Below are 17,058 nucleotides of genomic sequence, written 5' to 3' on the forward strand. Positions count from 1 at the left end.
GGGAGAGGGAACAGAGGGGGTGAATGAGGTGGAAGTAATGCGGAGTGCAGCCGCGTGGTTGCTTGGGCTTACATGTCAGGATGAAGAATGAGGGACGGGGAGGGCTGAAGGGGTCTATCAGACATCAGACTACAAGGAACAGCAGCCTGAGCGGAGGGACGTGCTGGGCCTGCTGCTGGACTGGGCGCGCTGGTCCAGCGGTGGAGTCCGGAATCCCAATCCCTGACCTTGTCAGACGCGCAGATATCATCAGGCTGTTTGCGTTGCTTTGCATCTCAGGCACTGGGGGCTGACCGTCGACGCGCACACGGCCAATCAGCGCGCGGGCAAGAATTACTGGACAGATAGTGTACAATGTAACTGTCAAAGGGCATGGCAATTAATTCGCTGTGTCCTGCTACAGTTGCTATCATTAGCAGCATACTGTCGTACTCATCTGGTCCCTCGCCGCTGGAGAGCGAGAGCCTTCCAGAGACCCGTCTTGCAGGAATGAACTCGCCAGGTGGCATGCTCGAGCTGCGAATTCGCTTGCCTCGTTTTCTCAGTGAGACTGCTGGCACACATGAATGACGAATCTTACTCTCCCCCTGTACCGAAGATGGTGGAGGGACGTGGGAGCCTGCGAGCCAACCCACTAAACTCAGCGCTTAAGCAGTCATCGGACTCCGAACATCCAGACCGGCGACCATGCAACGAACGGTTGCCCACTCACCATCTGCAATGGCGGCGCCCGCTATACCGAAAGAATGCGCGAGGCTCACACTTCCCCCGATTAGCTTCTTCTCGAAGGACATGAAACATTCCACACGGGCTTGACGAGCCTCACGAGCCCCCTCGGTTACCAACCACCTCCCCCTTCTGTCCTGAACGACCCGCATCATGATTCCCGCGACCGATTCGACGCTGGCCATGGTGTTGGCGGCTTACCCCAGGAAATCCCGTTCAGCGCGCTCCCGCCGCTAGCCTCAGGCCGTCGGCTCCTCAACCCCGAGTCAATGGCGCCTTAAAGCGCGGTCGCTGCCCTCATAGGCTGCCAGCCCAACCTGCGCTTCTGCTAGTGGAAGACGAGGCCGCACAAGGCTGCTGCAAGGCTGGCCAATCTGACTTATAGTGAGCGAGAGTTAGCGACTCACCACCACCAACCACCACTACCCTGCTCTACCGCCGTCCGTTGCCTCTGCGTAACAGCTGCTGCCTCGGTGAGGTAAAAGAGGGCGGCGGCCGGTCATAGGATGTGAGGTGATGTGATGTGATGCAATGCTCCTGGTGGCAGACTCCTACCGTTTGATCGATGCCTGATGATGTTGTGAAGGTGTGGTCCTGAAGGACTGTGGCGTGTCCCATGAGACGAGGACGATGTGAAGCGACAGCCTTCTTTTTCCCAATCCGGGATATTGTTTATTCGCCTTGAAAGTAAAGGGGGCGTAGTTCATCTCTTTGCACAATCGCCTTTTATGAAATAGTACTTAGGATTCCAAGGACTGCAGCCAGTTGTCACGGATCCGGGTCCGAATCCCTCGAACAAATGCCTCGTCCAGTTGCTCTCTGCCAAAAACGCCCTTTCAAATAAGCAACTTCGCGCGCAAGCCAATGCCCTTCCGCCTGCAAATTCCGTTGAGTTGATTTTTCAAATCCATGCAGGAAGCAACACTCCCGCAATCTCTCTGGCATTTCACATGAAACAAACCTTACCGCTGCACTTCTCATCCCTAAGCCAAGATACCTCACGTGTGCGAGCTCAGAGGTTCTGCCAACCGTTGCACATGTGCCAGCGCGCCAATCATCCGCTCGTGAAAGCGTTCACCAGCGCCGAACCATCAATCGGCGGGCGTAAATCTGACTCTCGCACGAATCTGGTAGCCGCGGAGATTTCCTTACCGCCCTTCCGTTCCACGGGATCCTGCTCCTCTCCGTCCACTAGCGCTGGAACCCCCGAAAATCGCGGTGAGGCTCCAAGACTCGATTCTCTTTCCTTTCCAGGTCACTGCTGGGCTCTTCACAGAACTTAAAAAGCTCGTCGCTGCTCTGCGCTGCCATGGCATAATTTGGAGAACGGTAAGTCTTGTGTCAGCCTGCTTGCCTGGAAAGGAGGAACGGCGACGAGAAGTGAGCCAACGCGCTAGTGCGCTTTTGGAATGTGGTGGGTTTAGCGACTTTTTGAGATAGAGATGTAGGCAAAGGGTTCACCGGTGAGGTCGCTGGTACCGACCGAGTCAGTAGTTGTTAGGAGTTACGGTTACATTGATAATGGAGCTATAACAATCCTGAAGATTCTTTGCGCTCGAGGGCTCTTTTGCGTGTGAAAGGCGACAAAAGTTTGTGAAAGTGGCAGAAGTTGTGACGGCACGTTCCACATCCCTGACGCTTGAGCATCTCCCTATCACATGCTTGCAGCTCGGGCTCCCTCTTGTCATGTTACCGCTTGCCCCTGTGCTAGCACCTAGGCAAGAGGTATATCTTCGAACTGCAGAGCAGCTGCTCTGCTCTTTAATTTGATCTAGTTAGGCTACACCACTTTCTTGTTGCTTGAGCATGACGATCGTGATAGAAGTAAAAGGAATTTGTTAGGCATCATCTCATGCCGTTACCCGGGTCGACTAATAAGTCACGGATATCGGTTAAATGTATTTCCGCCATATGAGCTGCTGAGAAAACGCCACAGCCAAGAAGTGCAGGGCATCCACCTCCTCAGCCTTGTCCGACATTGTCTAGCCTTCAAGGCGAGGATGAATTACTACACTCTCTGCCATGTCGGCATACAGTAGGGCTCTGCCCAATAGTGTTTGCATCCTTGCCACTCTTTTGCGAGATTTTCACTTCTCGATATCTGTACTTCTCCTCGGGCTAGGAGACAAGCCACATTCTGCAATTAAATGGCTGAAGCTCTAGCAGTAGTCGGCATTGTCGCCAACATAGTCCAGCTCGTTGACTTCGGCTCCCGGGTTCTGAAACGCCTTGAAGAATATCAGTCCAGTCTCGCAGAGATTCCGGAAGCGTTCCGCCACCTCAAAGCTGAGCTGCCCATGCTGCTAGATGCCCTCCAGCAGACAAAGGCAGGGATTGATGCCGGGTCTATGCAAGATGAAACTAAAAAGGCCCTTGTCCCTGCTGTTGAAGGGTGTGGAGTACAAATAAAGGCGCTAAATGAAGTAATCGCGAAAGCGCTGCCCGCATCGGGTGACTCTTGGGCCAGACGAGGCGGGAAGGCAATTGGAAGCCTTCGGTACGACGCAAAGGTGCAGAAGATAACAGCCATAATTCGAGGGTACATCCAGACCCTGACATACCATGCCGCTATCTCCCTAAGACCCTTAGCAGGTATATCTTTCCCATGCACTAAGGGTACATATTTACTTCTAACAGTTCCTCAATCTCATCCCGCCCCTTGCTCCACTACTCCTTTCCAGCGTGATCCACACTTTGTAGATCGCAGCATCCTTGCGGAAATTGATTTTAAGAACCGCCAGTCTACGTCTAGATTAGCGCTTGTTGGCCTTGGTGGTGTTGGGTAGGTAGCAAGCCTCCTGCTCTCCTTAAGGCATACATTGACAAGTTGGAAAGGAAGTCCCAGATTGCCATCGAGTACTCCTACCGGGTACGAGACAAGTCGCAGGATACATGGGTGTTCTGGGTGCATGCAGACACGCAAGCGAGGTTTGAGGAGGGCTACCGGAGAATTGCTGAGACGGTGAAGGTAGAAGGCTGGGATAACCCTAAAGCAGATGTTCTGCGGCTTGTTCGCAGTTGGATGTGTGATGGATCGAACAGGCAGTGGGTACTGGTTGTGGACAATGCGGATGATTTGGGTGTCTTCTTCCATAACAGGTCGCAAACTCGTGGAGCAGACAGCCTAGATCGATCAGTAGAGCTGCTCTCAGACTTCTTACCGCAGTCGCCGAACGGATTGATCCTTATTACCTCTCGGAGCCAAGATGTAGCATACAGACTGACGGGAAGCTATGCCTCCATCATGAAAGTTCAGCCAATGGACTGGGACGAAGCGCTAACTCTTCTCCAGAAGAAGCTCAGTCCTAACACCGACCAACATAACGCTATCAAACTGCTACAAGCTCTTGACTACATGCCCCTTGCCATTACGCAGGCAGCGGCTTATATTGAACAAAGAGCACCACGGATGACCATCTCGCGATACCTAGATGTGGTTTGCAGAAGCGACTATGACCGAGCCCGTCTGCTAAAGAAGGACGTGGGAGACAGTCGCAGGGACGGTAGAGCATCTAACTCCATTATCACAACCTGGCAGATCTCGTTCGAATATATCCGGAAGGAGATGCCCACAGCCGCTCGACTCCTCTCACTAATGAGTCTTTTTGACAGGCAAGGGATCCCAGATTCGCTTCTGCACAATCAATACCAGCAAGACAAGGATGAGGAAGCCGACTTTGAAGAAGATATCCATACTCTGACCAGCTATTCCCTGGTTGGGATGAATGCGGATGGACGCGAGTTTAAAATGCACCGGCTGGTGCAGTTCTCGATGAAGAAGTGGCTGGAGTTAAACCAGGAGCTAGAGCAGTGGAAAGAGGAGTATGTGAGGCTTATGGATAACAGTTACCCAGTGGGAAAGCACAAAAACTGGGCATTGTGTCAAGCCCTGTTTCCACACGCTCAAGCAGCGGTAGGGTGCCGGCCGACCAGTACAAAGGCGCTAGAGGAGTGGGCATCGGTGCTTTTCAAGGCTGCGTGGTATGCCGGCGAAATCGGACAATACAACGTGGCAAAGGAGATGGGTGCCAGTGCTTTACAGGCGAGAGAGGCTACCCTAGGAGCTGAGCACCCAGACACGCTAAATAGCATCAACGGTCTTGGTGTAATATTATCACGGCAAGGCAAGTATAAAGAAGCCCAGGCAATGAATAGGCGAGCGCTGGGGGGATGTGAGAAGACGCTGGGGAAAGAGCACCCGGACACGCTGACTTGCGTGAGTAACCTGGCTTTGGTGCTGCAGCATGAAGGGAAGTACGAAGCAGCGGAGGAGATGAACCGGCGAGCGCTGGAAGGAAGAGAGAAGACAGTGGGGAAAGAGCACCCGGACACCCTGATTAGCGTGAATAACCTGGCTTTGGTGCTGCAGCATCAAGGGAAGTACGAAGCGGCAGAGAAGATGAGCCGGCAAGTGCTGGAGGGAAGGGAGAAGACGCTGGGGAAAGAGCACCCTTCCACGCTAACCAGCGTGAGCAACGTGGCTGCGGTGCTGCGGTGTCAAGGAAAGTACGATGCTGCAGAGGAGATGAGCCGGCGAGTGTTGGAGGGAAGAGAGAAGACGGTGGGGAAAGAGCACCCTTCCACGCTGACCAGCGTGAGTAACCTGGCTTTGGTGCTGCAGCATCAAGGGAAGTACGAAGTAGCAGAGGAGATGAACCAGCGAGTGCTGGAAGGAAGAGAGAAAACGCTGGGGAAAGAGCACCCAGACACGCTGACTAGCGTGAGTAACCTGGCCTTTGTGTTGCAGCATCAAGGGAGGTACGAAGTGGCGGAGGAAATGAGCCGGCGAGCGCTAGAAGGAAGAGAGAAGATGATGGGGAAAGAGCACCCTTCCACGCTGACCAGCGTGAGCAACGTGGCTTCGGTGCTGCAGTATCAAGGAAAGTATGAAGCGGCAGAGGAGATGAGCCGGCAAGCGCTGGAGGGAAGAGAGAAGACGCTGGGGAAAGAGCACCCTTCCACGCTGACCAGCGTGAGCAACGTGGCTTCGGTGCTGCAGTATCAAGGAAAGTACGAAGCCGCAGAGGAGATGAGCCGGCGAGCACTAGAAGGAAGAGAGAAGACGCTAGGGAAAGAGCACCCGGATACGCTGACTAGCGTATCCTGGTTGGCTTTTCTCTATCATGAACAGCAAAAATACGAAGCAGCTTCGGTCTTATATCAAAGAGCAAGCAGCGGGTTCGACCATGTGCTTGGCTCAGAGCATCCTATCACTGTCTCGTGCGCTAGACTTTATTCGTGTCTAAAGCAGGAAATGCTGGAGGATGCGGGGAATGTGGGAAAGTAATGCTGTAAAATTGGAAAGATACGGCTAAAATGAAAGGCGACCTCTTTCTACTAAATGCTATACAGGGCACGCGAAATGTTAAAATGAGACTTTTATCAGTCGATGCAAAGCATTGATGGATCTACAGCGAAGTTGACTTGGATAAGTTGTAGCCTAGATTTTATCTGTTAGCGTACAATATCAGACTATGAAGTAGGTGACAGCTCTGCATCAATTCAGGTGTCGCATTCTTAAAAAAAGCCCTCCTACGCTTGAATCCTAATATTGAAGCCTCAACAACATGAACGAAAATTCTTATAGATCACTCTGGCTGTACCGGGCCTAGATCTCAAGGTAGGCACGATGGCAGCCAAGTCCACGATAGGTTACCAGGTAAATGGTACGAGCAGACGTCCTGGATGGAATTTGAGAGTCGTGGATAGATGAGAAGGAATTTTGATCTAAGAGTGGAAAAGAGTTGAAGAATTTCTAGTAATGTATTGATGTGACAGGAAAATTTGGATTCGAATCTCAAAGTAGACGGCTCAGAAGAGGTTGAAACACTTTGTCGTATGGATTGGGATGCAGCATGAGGAAGTCTAGCCCTTCTTATGCTCTGAATTCAACCTGTTGTTCATAGTATTTCTAGTCCAACATACCTAGAAATCTGCTCTGCCTCTTTTGCTAGCCGCCATCAAATCTAAGTCAGAGGATTTCTCCTGTTTATAGCTACTTGTTTAGTTAAAAAAAAAATTAAAAAAGTGTAACTTTTGTGGCTTTGTAACCAACAAAGAATAGTTATGTTTTCCTTGATTTGATGGGCGGTAACTTTCTTAAGAATTGACTTCGTAATTCTCACTCTGACGCGATCTTTGACTAGGGGGACTAAGGTCAGGGAGATTGGTCGTCAAACGCCTTCTCCTCAACGAAATATGTGGCTATCCTATTGAGGATATTGTATTTTGGAGATCCCTATAATTTAAAGCAAAGGCGGACCTTTCATGGCACATGAGCCGATTTCTTTACTCTCCCCATCTAGCGTAATTTCTAGCGTAATTACACTTCGTCATTCATCGCCGTGCTGCTTTGTGTTGCAAGTGGCAAAAGTTCAACCTTCTACCAAGTACAGCAGAAGAATATATATAGGCAGATGAATATGCACGCATGACACTTTTTTAATAGGGATCGACTTAGGACCTAGGCGGGATTAAGGTATTTTACAGGCTCTTAAAATGCCTAGTCTTCAACCTTACAAAAGGGGGCATATTTCTGTATAATCCGCCTGGTTAGGGGCCTCTGGAATACACGTACGTAGTAGGGTTAGGTTATAAAGCGGATGATACAAGCATCTCTAGAGTTCCTTAGATCAAGCCCTAAATATTAATAATAGAGCTTACATTAAAGTCTTCTCAGGGTTAAAGTCCCAAGCATTACCTGCGGTTGCTCGACCTGTCCACTCCCAAACCCTGGCTTATATTCAGACTCTAATTAAACCTGGGAGCTGCGCTCAGCATCGCATTTTCCGCTTAGCTGTCTGTGTGCCGATTGGATACACAGTGCAGAAGAGATGACTCTGTTTAAACTGCGAGGGTCTGCCATTAGTGGGATGCTATAGTCAGGCGATATAATAAGGAGTGGCTACAATATCTACGCGGTGAGGGAGAAGGTTCACACCAAAGCAACTATCAGCGCTATTTATCTAACTAACTTCTTTCAAGAATCTGCACCTGCATAGCCAAGAGGCTAAACAAGGAATTAATTATCTGTATACAGAGTAAATAGAAAATTCTAGACAGCTACAGAGAGATAAATCGGAATAGTTTAGATGTGAGCGTACCTGTATTATTCATCTTTCACAGCGCAGCCAAACTGGTGTTATAGTGGAAGGGGCTAGCTGGATGCCCAATACAGTGAATATATTGAGTGGGTTAAGTTGTTGAAACTATTTTGTTTGTGAACTAATGAGAGATAGAGAAAGACTTCTTGACCAGGGTTGAACCGCACACCATTACACGACAGCGTGTGTACTCAAGAACCATCGCTTGATGGCGTTGAGCCGCCATCAATCTTTTCTAGGATAACTAACACTGCCTTGTCGCCATGACCCTTTACATAGTCTATCAGCTCTTCTGCGACCACCTTTACCAAACTTTCGGCTCTTAGTCTTTCGACCTCGGCCTTGAACCCTCCTGACACCCAGATCTCGTCCAGGATCGTTGCAGCCACGATGCCATTTGTCCTGGTGACTCGCACAAATTCTCTCAGAGCAGGGTCAGGACCAACATGGCCAAGAGTGAACGTGCCAACGCATGTTACAATGTCATACGTTTCGTCTGGCTTTCCGATGCGGCGAGTCAAATCCGCCTGCCCGAGATTGCGATAGACGCCCGTCTGCTTTGCCACTGCAAGCATGGGGGAAGAAAGGTCAAGTCCATCGATGACCTTTGCACCAGCCAGAGAAAGAGCTTGGCCCACAAGCCCAGTTCCGCAACCAGCGTCCAGTATCGCAACAGCGCCTTTAGTGGAGTTGTTGCAGGATTTGAGAGCGTATTGGGCGACAAGGATAGGAGCGACGTATTCTTGGGCCTCGTCGCCAACCTCGGCGTTGTAAGTAGCGGCCCATTTGTCGTATATGGTCATGCAATCATGAACATTGAGAGCGGCCCGCGCTTTAGCAAGATACATATCGCTAGTTGGGATTTGAGTCCTCATATTGAAGAAATCAATTGCTGAAGAGGAGAATTTGTAAATTGTGATAATTGATTGATGGCCCTCATAAAGATATATTGTTCTGTGCTTTGAGTATAGTCCAGGGTTCATTTTGCTCCTCGCACCAGACTGAGCTCTTATAACATTTGGTCAATGGTATCCTAATACACCCCATCTATGGTGTCATGCTGCAGCAATTTGTTCATTGAATGTCGCAGCCTATGATTTGGCGTAGAGCTATCAGAACATCTGCACTACCTTCGGGGATATACATACCTGGACGCAAAGGGCAGTCGGATTACGTCCGGAAGGAATGATGCATACATACAAATACAACTCATATCCAAGATATTCACCAAGAAATGTAACAGGATTGGTCCAATGCGGGTGGCGTTGAAATACAAAGGTGATCTTTCCCCGGCCCAGTCCGGATGATGCGATTCGAGGTTGCTCATTATGTGCTCCCGTGCAGGGGAAAAACTTGCCCGACAACAATCTGTTATAAGAAAAGGGCATGGGCGCCACGGCATATCCGACGGGAGCAATCCTTCGGGGAGGGGGGGACCGTAGGTTCGCGCACTATGACGTCAGTAATCCAACATCGATGCATAACTTAGCCGATCTATATGAAAATCCATGTGGTGCTTACGGTTACACTGAGTGGATTGTATTAGAAATTTAGAGCTATCGACGCTATCGGTATAGAAGAGGTTGATCCGCATGCGCTCCATGGTTGAAACCGTTCGCTTCAACTTGCTGCTGGTGGAAACACTGACCCTGAGAACACCAGCCGGTAGTGATGATGTTAAAGCAAAGATGTTCACCAAAAATGCCGCGTCGAGATATCTCAAAGTCTACTCGTGTTATAGAATCACACTAATACGAATTCGTGGACCTTATAGGCCCTCTATAACGTATAGTCGAATTAGTCGGAGGGAAGGATCTGAACGGGATAAATTGAATTAATAGGTCAAGAGAATTAATTATAGTGTAAGTAAGCTATTTATATATGTTGGAGGAGGTTGATGAACTAGTGTCACTGGGTACCAGCTCCTATTGCCGAACGTGTGATTGAGCTTTGGCCAGTTCGACAGACTTTCTACCACTTTGTCCTCCAATCCCAACCCTTCACTTTGATCCTGACCCATACAAAACATAAGAAGGAAAGCACATAGCTGAGTCCGGTGAACAGAGCCGCGCCCCAATATCTCTCTTTACCTCTAGTCTCCACTGCATCGAGAAGGCTCCCAGCAATAGGGATGCTAATCAATACGCCAAAAGCCACTACCGTGAAGCAGCTTGCGTAATATCGCCCATATTCTTGAGTTTCACAAAGCTGGCCTAAGCAGATTGGCGTCAAGCTAACATTCGATCCGCTGACGAATCCGAATAGTAGTACAAAAACTACCAGAAGTGCGTAGTTGTCCAGGTTTGGTACGAGGATGTCTGGTAGCCAGAAACATAGGACTGACACAGTGCAGAGAAACAATGAGACAATCATGGTGTTGTATCGGCCGAATCGATCAGCCACGTCACCCGCCACGTACCGGCCAACGCATGAAGCAGAATTGAGAATCGCGAGGAGTTGATATGCGAACGCCGCTGACCCGTTCAATGTTGCCTCATGAGACAGACGCTGTCGATCGATGTAGTAGCTAGGCACGTACGTAATTGGTATGAAGTACGCCAGGTCCGTCAAAAGGACTCCGGTGGTTGTGGCTGCCATGGCTCCGGTTCCATCCATGAAGATTTTTGGGTCCGGCAAAGTATCTCGCCAAGTCGTTGCTGCTCCTTTGCGCGGTGGAACTCTGCTTCGGCAGAATGTCACGCTGATAGCGCAAAGCACGAGCAGCACAAATCCAAGAATCCGAATCGACCATCCCCATCCTACTTGGGGGAGGAGTGCCTGTATCATCAGGGGAAAGAGGACGCCGCCGAAACCGCCTCCTATGAATGCTATGCCACTAGCGAGACCGCGACGCTCCATGAACCAATGAGCGACGCAGCCCATGGATGGAGTGAGGAGAAGGGATGAACCGATACCCGTTAAGATGGAGAAGGACAGAAAGATCTGATAGTATTCTATAATACTATTAGTAAGGAGCACATCTTTAAAGAAGATCAGGCTAGCATCAATCTCAGCAGATTGCTACGGAAACGGGTGACGCATGGAGAATCGATGAAAACGGAGCTTACTGGTGCAGACGCTGAGCGAGAAAATGCCAATGAGCGTGCAAATTGTTCCCGCAATTATTAGTCCACGTGGGCCCATCGCATCGAAGGTTGGTCCAACCTGCACCCCAAAAACCCAGTTCACGAAGGCGTAGATTGAGAATATCCAGCCAAGGGCGGACGGAGATTCTTCCGGTAGGATCACTTTTGAGATGACGACCTCGAACACTCCGGCTGTGTTGTAGATACCCAGCGATGCGGTCAAGCCACACCAAGCACCCAGCACCACTAACCAGGCATCACGGCCGCCCTCTGGATAAGTGATCTCAGTGTCACGGGGTTCCAAGTCACCCGCCGCGGGAAGAGATAGCGAAGGTTTTTCGGCATGGGGAGAATATCCTCTTTCATCAGCCAGGACCTCTTTCTTGTCATCAGAGATGTGAGAAGCTTCGATCCGTGACGAACTGTGCTGGAAGCTTGGTACCATTGCCTCTAACGGTTTCGCCTCGAAAGTCTTGCAGTGTTTGTCAAAGCCTCGCTTTCTTTCCTCAGTTGACGGGCGCCTTTTTTTTTTTTTGAAAGGGGAAGTGACAGATTTTAAGTCTGCTTGTGGTTGCTGGAGTGTCACCTCACAATTGGAGGAGGGGGTTGGATGAAACAGTGGCTTTCGAATGTCTGTCTCCGTGGAAAGAAGTTGAGATTTTGCAGGGCTACAGAAAAGAGGGAAATGTGTAGTAGTTATAGGGATCTGTTTGGTGAGTGGCCTTCGAACGCTTGTGTTAGTGTTTGTCTACGGTCTACCGACACTTTCATATGTAAAAATGACGTATACGTCATAACCCTCCCCCAACATTCGATGCCAATACTAAACTTCTTATCTTCTCTCCCTCCTTCTCCTTCAGATATTCTCCCCTTTTTCGAAGGAGCCTCGACAAGGATTTAATGTTTGCTTAGGCAGTACGATTTAACATTAGTTCGCAGAGGCAAAGGTGAATGCAGACACGGACGCAGTGGTAGACGTAGATAGATAGAGATAGATCAATTCATGATACTTCTAAATTTGAGTCGATTCCCTGTTTTGACTGGAGCGTATTCAAAGTGGCCAGTCACCGCAAAGCAACGGAAGTTGAATCCAAAGTACCCAATCAGCGGCAAGCAAAGGAGCCGTGAACTCATAGTGGCCAATCAGTGACAGGCGAAGGAACTGTGGACTCAAAGTGTCCAATCAGCAACAAGCGAGGGACTGTGAACTCTTAGTGGCCAATCAAGAACAGATCTGTGAAACTCAAAATAATTAATTAGTGCTAAGCACTGCCTTCCGCTGTCATCGGCACGGCTCGGGGCGATCGCAGGCGTTGAGCAGACATGCATTGTGAGACTAGACGAGATTGGTCAATATGAGGGTACTCATAATCAGATCTAAGGTCGAGCAATTAAGTCGTACAGCGTACTCAAAGTGGCCAATCGCCACAAAGTAACGGACGTAGGACCTGTGTATTCAAAGTACCCAATTAACGGCCAGCAATGGAAGTGTAAACTCATAGTGATCAACGAACGACAAGCATTCCGCTCCGCTGTTCACGAATCGTCTTTGCTCGGGGCTTGCGCGGCTCGGGGCACCTTCAGTAAGCGTTGAACAGACATGCATGAGTGAGACGACACGAGATTGGTCAATATGAAGGTACTGGGGGCGGGCTGCATTTGCCCGCACTCAACACCGCCACGGTCCCATCGTCTTTACTCCCGATATAGAAAGAGTTCTAGTACGAGATCTGCAAACGGCATCCGGATCTGGTGCTAACCAAACGCGGAAGTCCTTGAGGTGAGTTTCGTATTTGCCATTTTGTGGTTATCGAATTCTCTTAATGCTGGCTTGAATGTTGTGCTCGGTACCTTGACCTTAGCAAAGGTCACCTGCAAGACGCGACGTAATTTACGGCGAGCTGACTTTCCTCCTTTGGAGCAACAGATGGATGATCACTCTCCATTCCTTACCATCCTCCTTCTATGCGAACACCATCTCTGACGCCGTTGACGTCGAGCGGAACCACTCCATCGTCGATTCATCGTTGTGATCTCAGATTTCTGTTATGGAACAACTTCCTCACTGCGTGATGAGGTTTATGGCCCACATCAACGACGCAATCAGCATGCATCTTAGCTGGCAGAGAACCACTATAAAGTCTGCAAGAATGCTCGGATTTGCAAGAACATCACCACTACTCTAGACACATCAATTATCGACAACTCCAAAGAACAGCGAGTGCACGCTCTGTTTTCTACATTCGAATTCAAAGCTTATCATCTCTTCCCAACACTTCAACATGGCCGCGCCAGCCTTATTAGACTACAGTCATTTCACCTCTGGTACTAAAGAACAGCGCGAGAAGTTCGCCCACGCGCTCTTGGACAGCTTCGAGAAGACCGGATTTGCGAAGCTTAAGGGCCATGCTTTCAGTGCCCAGGATCTGAAAGAATTATTCGCCTGGGTAGGACCCTACCTTGATATATCTGGCAGTTGCCGCGACCCTAACTTTATCTGCTAGGGCAAGAAGTTCTTTGACCAGCCATTGGAGGTGAAGAATGAGATTCCGAATGAAACAGGGCCTAGGCCTATGCGTGGTTACACGCCATGGAGAGTTGAGGAAGTCGGAAAGCTTCACCACGATGAACAGGTCAGGACCATGAAGGACTCAAAGGTTCGTACAGATAAATCCTCTTGAAAGTGCTCGACATCCTGACTGATCATGATACTCAGGAGCATTTTGATCAAGGCCCCGAACACGACACAGAATTCCCGAACAAATGGCCCAATGCCCCGGAATTATCGGGCTTCCAACCATTTATGAAGGCCTTCTACCGTCGATGCGATGATGTTTGTCTAACGCTAATGAAGGCCCTGGAAGGCGCCTGGGGCATCGAGGATGGATCATTGGTGGCACGCTGCGTTCCTAGTGCAACAGATCTCCGACTAACCCATTATCCTGCAATTCCCGTGGAAGAGATGCAGTCGGGCTCTACAAGCCGTATTGCGCCACATACTGATTTTGGACCCATCACGTTGCTGTTCCAAGACAGCACTGGCGGCCTAGAAATCGAAGACCGGTCCAATCCCATCCCTAATTCTTTCGTTCCCCTGCCACCGACTGATACGACGGAAATGATTGTCAATGTTGGTGATACACTGACGCGCTGGACGAACGGAAATATTACCGGCGGTACCCATCAAGTCATGTGTCCAGCGGCAATGAAGGGGGAAAGTGGCTTGATCCTGCCACCCAGAATGTCTATGGCCTATCTCTTCAAGGCGGAGCGCAATGTCTCAGTTGGTCCGTTGCCCAAATTTGTCTCGTCCACGGAGCCAGCGAAGTATCCTGACATCACGGCTCTGGAATTCCAGAGATGGAAGAACAGTATTGTGTACAATCTTACCAAGAAGGTATACCCGAACGGTACCGATGGCTTCAATAGACGCGATTCTGTTCAAGATGTGATGGAAACTGAATTGGCCATGACGCTCGGTGGCGTTAACGACTTCGTCGATGCTGGCAAAGCAATTCAACCAGTTCAGCCAGTTTAAAAATGAGCGCAAGTCGGCTACCTACCCGCGGTTAACAACGATTACTCCAAACGAGAAATTTAGGGTGGCATAGCTGCCTACGTAGAGGTACATTCTGAAATGGAGGCGCTAGCTGGGTTACGACCTTCCTTTGTATCTAAGTCCATCTGGCTTTAACTTTATAACTAGGCATCTTTTTTTTTTTAATCTACGCCGGATTTCGGCACATAGTGCCTGGCGGTTACTGAAAATTAAAATTTCCTAATACTCTCATGACTTCGCGAGAATGTAACCAGTTGAGGCCGCTTTAGCTTCTTTGATATAGCTGAAAGTAGTCAACTTTCTCAATTATAGTGCGACAGCTAAATTATGGCTATCATCGATCTACCCTCTTCAAGGATGTCGTGGTGTGCAGAGCTCAAGAAACGAATATGACTGCCCAAGAGGCTCTGCATCAATACAACACCCTTCCACTCCATAAACACCAGCTTTACAGCCTTATACTTGAGAACCTAAGGGTTGGGGTGATGGAGCACTCTTTTATAGTCCGAACAAGGCGCAGCAAACACGTAATCGCCAAGCTCAGAAGGATGCAGACGCAGACGCCGTACGACTTTCAAAAGAAAAGGAGAGGTTATGTAAGTAGGAAGAGAAGGACAAGAAGCCTCAAAGTTTAGAACAAAGAAGGTGTATGAGGCCTACAGCAATCGAAATACGACTTCAAGATTTGACTAAGAAGTGACGTGGGAGAGATGAGGCTAGATAAGCGAAATAGCAGCTTCAAAATAGCTCCAAATTGCACTAGGAGGCAAACACGAGGTTATGGAGCTTATCTTTGTTGATAAGGAGGATAAGGGGAATCAAGATGAGGAGATTGTTGATGCACTTGAAGAAGTAGAAGTTGCTTATCCAGCAGTCGATCGACAAGGGAAGAAGGTCAACCTCCCAGAGCAATATCGCACGCCGATTTTGTAGCTGACCTGAATCTCCGTAGTCGGTAGTCTGCGCCTGAATTTCATCTGCGTAGAGCTCTTGTGTAGCGTTGTCGAGCCTCATGTTTTTATGGCTCAAATCGGGATAACTGTCTGCTAGGCTAGCCGTGTGTCAGGCAGCCAAAACTAGTAGCCTTAGTGTCATTGATTTTGCCGCTAGGTGAGTTCAAGATACCATCGGCGTTGAGATATCGAGCTAAAAGTTTATATAGAAAAATATCGGGCTTTGTTTAAAAGGTTAGTTGCATGGTGTTTTGAAGTTGTGCGCCAAGGTGCGCGGCGAGCCACGGCATAAACTCGCACGGCTCAAAGTGGTCGCACAGTGCTGAGGGCGCTGACGTCACTGTGCTTCCTTCCATCTACCAAATTATTACTTTGTACACAGTTATATGTCTTCCAGTTAAACCACCTAAGCTCATCTCAAAATGCAATCACAAACTCCGACGTTCTCGATTCGTCCTTACCCGTTTCAAAGCTCCCACTCCCGTTGGCTCGCCGTCACGCACCGTGACCCCTCTTCCCATTCCTCTTTTTTCTACGGCGTCAAATCCACCAAGATCTACTGCCGCCCGACCTGCTCTGCACGCCTTGCGCGAAGAGCCAATGTCGTGTTTTACGACTCAGAAGACCAAGCGCGACGCGACGGCTTCCGGCCGTGTAAGAGGTGCAAGCCGGATGATACAACCTTCGTTGGAGAGGGGGAAGAGGTTGTTTCAAGGGTGATAGGGCTTTTGCGGGTTAGGAAGGATGGTTTACCGCTGAAGGGGGGCTTGAGCCACCTAGCAAAAGAGGCGGGAATTACGCGGAGTTATCTTTGCCGCGTGTTTAAAAAGAAAATGGGGATGACGATAGGGGCGTACATGAAGGAGTTTGAAATGGAGGCAAGCGAGGGAGAGACAGAGAGCTCGATCCAGTCTCCATGTACAGATGGATCGGGTGTGGTGGGCGTGGAGACGGGACTCCTGACGCCAGCGACAACGGCAAGGAGCCCTTCAACGTCGGTGGAAGGTCGGGAGGATAGGCCGGTGGAGAAGGATGCGGGGGATATCGGAGAGGCTCTGGACTTGGACTTCGATTTCGATGAATGGCTATGGACTGATCTGCTTGAATGATAGCATCTGCGAATGAACCATCTAGGGCTGTTTGATCTTGCCAATGACAGCTTCAAAAAGCCGAGCGAAGTCATTCCGGCGCAGTCGATCACGGACCCGCAGCGTTCGCTGCCTTACTTTGAGTCTGGGAGTCAAGTATATGGACATCAAACGGCTTCGTTAGCCAGATTTCAGCTCGTCGTAACCTAATTACTCAGCTTATGTAGTATTCCTCTTCCCTCGACTTTAGCAATGTCCATATTGCGCAAAAACGCACAGCAAGTATAAGAACGGGTCTAGGATATCGAAGTGTGGGTAGACGAGAAATTAGGGTATAAGTAGGAGACTCAGGGGCTTTATATTACTCCTTTCCGGCGGACACGACAGTTATATGCGTTGTTGGTGGCTTATGGATAAGTGTATATGGAGCGGTTAGGTATCTCCCTAAGCTCGAAACACATCGAAGTTCCCATAAAGCTGAAAGCGTGAAGACTAAGAATGGCGTGTAGGTCCACTTTCCTTCGTACTGACGCTGAAGGATGT

General features: G+C 49.5%; 6 protein-coding genes across 6 annotated transcripts; 3 read left to right on the forward strand and 3 right to left on the reverse strand.

Annotated features, from left to right (window-relative positions):
- Positions 1–124: 124 nt before the first annotated feature.
- On the reverse strand, positions 125–1,229 carry BDR25DRAFT_362031 (uncharacterized protein; the record flags this gene model as incomplete). Its single annotated transcript, XM_033696531.1, has 6 exons — positions 125–282; positions 308–634; positions 665–855; positions 894–1,002; positions 1,044–1,091; positions 1,163–1,229. 6 exons carry the CDS (start codon positions 1,227–1,229, stop codon positions 125–127), a joined length of 900 nt encoding a protein of 299 aa, XP_033540946.1.
- Positions 1,230–2,708: 1,479 nt separating this feature from the next.
- Positions 2,709–6,174, forward strand: BDR25DRAFT_272244 (TPR-like protein). The gene is made up of 3 exons (XM_033687301.1): positions 2,709–3,318; positions 3,364–3,508; positions 3,562–6,174. Exons 1-3 carry the CDS (start codon positions 2,874–2,876, stop codon positions 6,011–6,013), a joined length of 3,042 nt encoding a protein of 1,013 aa, XP_033540947.1. The 5' UTR covers positions 2,709–2,873; the 3' UTR covers positions 6,014–6,174.
- Positions 6,175–7,929: 1,755 nt separating this feature from the next.
- BDR25DRAFT_307404 (S-adenosyl-L-methionine-dependent methyltransferase) lies at positions 7,930–8,788 on the reverse strand. Its single transcript, XM_033690835.1, has one exon. It carries the CDS (start codon positions 8,630–8,632, stop codon positions 8,021–8,023), a length of 612 nt encoding a protein of 203 aa, XP_033540948.1. The 5' UTR covers positions 8,633–8,788; the 3' UTR covers positions 7,930–8,020.
- Positions 8,789–9,800: 1,012 nt separating this feature from the next.
- BDR25DRAFT_319505 (MFS general substrate transporter) lies at positions 9,801–11,360 on the reverse strand (the record flags this gene model as incomplete). The annotated part of the gene is made up of 2 exons (XM_033691830.1): positions 9,801–10,783; positions 10,898–11,360. 2 exons carry the CDS (start codon positions 11,358–11,360, stop codon positions 9,801–9,803), a joined length of 1,446 nt encoding a protein of 481 aa, XP_033540949.1.
- Positions 11,361–13,197: 1,837 nt separating this feature from the next.
- BDR25DRAFT_381728 (Clavaminate synthase-like protein) lies at positions 13,198–14,453 on the forward strand (the record flags this gene model as incomplete). The annotated part of the gene is made up of 3 exons (XM_033697731.1): positions 13,198–13,362; positions 13,420–13,572; positions 13,632–14,453. The coding sequence occupies 3 exons, from the start codon at positions 13,198–13,200 to the stop codon at positions 14,451–14,453; spliced, it is 1,140 nt and encodes a 379-aa protein (XP_033540950.1).
- Positions 14,454–15,808: 1,355 nt separating this feature from the next.
- On the forward strand, positions 15,809–16,739 carry BDR25DRAFT_337604 (uncharacterized protein). The gene has a single exon (XM_033693205.1). It carries the CDS (start codon positions 15,850–15,852, stop codon positions 16,534–16,536), a length of 687 nt encoding a protein of 228 aa, XP_033540951.1. The 5' UTR covers positions 15,809–15,849; the 3' UTR covers positions 16,537–16,739.
- Positions 16,740–17,058: the final 319 nt, after the last annotated feature.

Source organism: Lindgomyces ingoldianus, assembly GCF_010093535.1.
Source record: "Lindgomyces ingoldianus strain ATCC 200398 unplaced genomic scaffold BDR25scaffold_49, whole genome shotgun sequence".
Taxonomy (NCBI): Eukaryota; Fungi; Ascomycota; class Dothideomycetes; order Pleosporales; family Lindgomycetaceae; genus Lindgomyces; species Lindgomyces ingoldianus.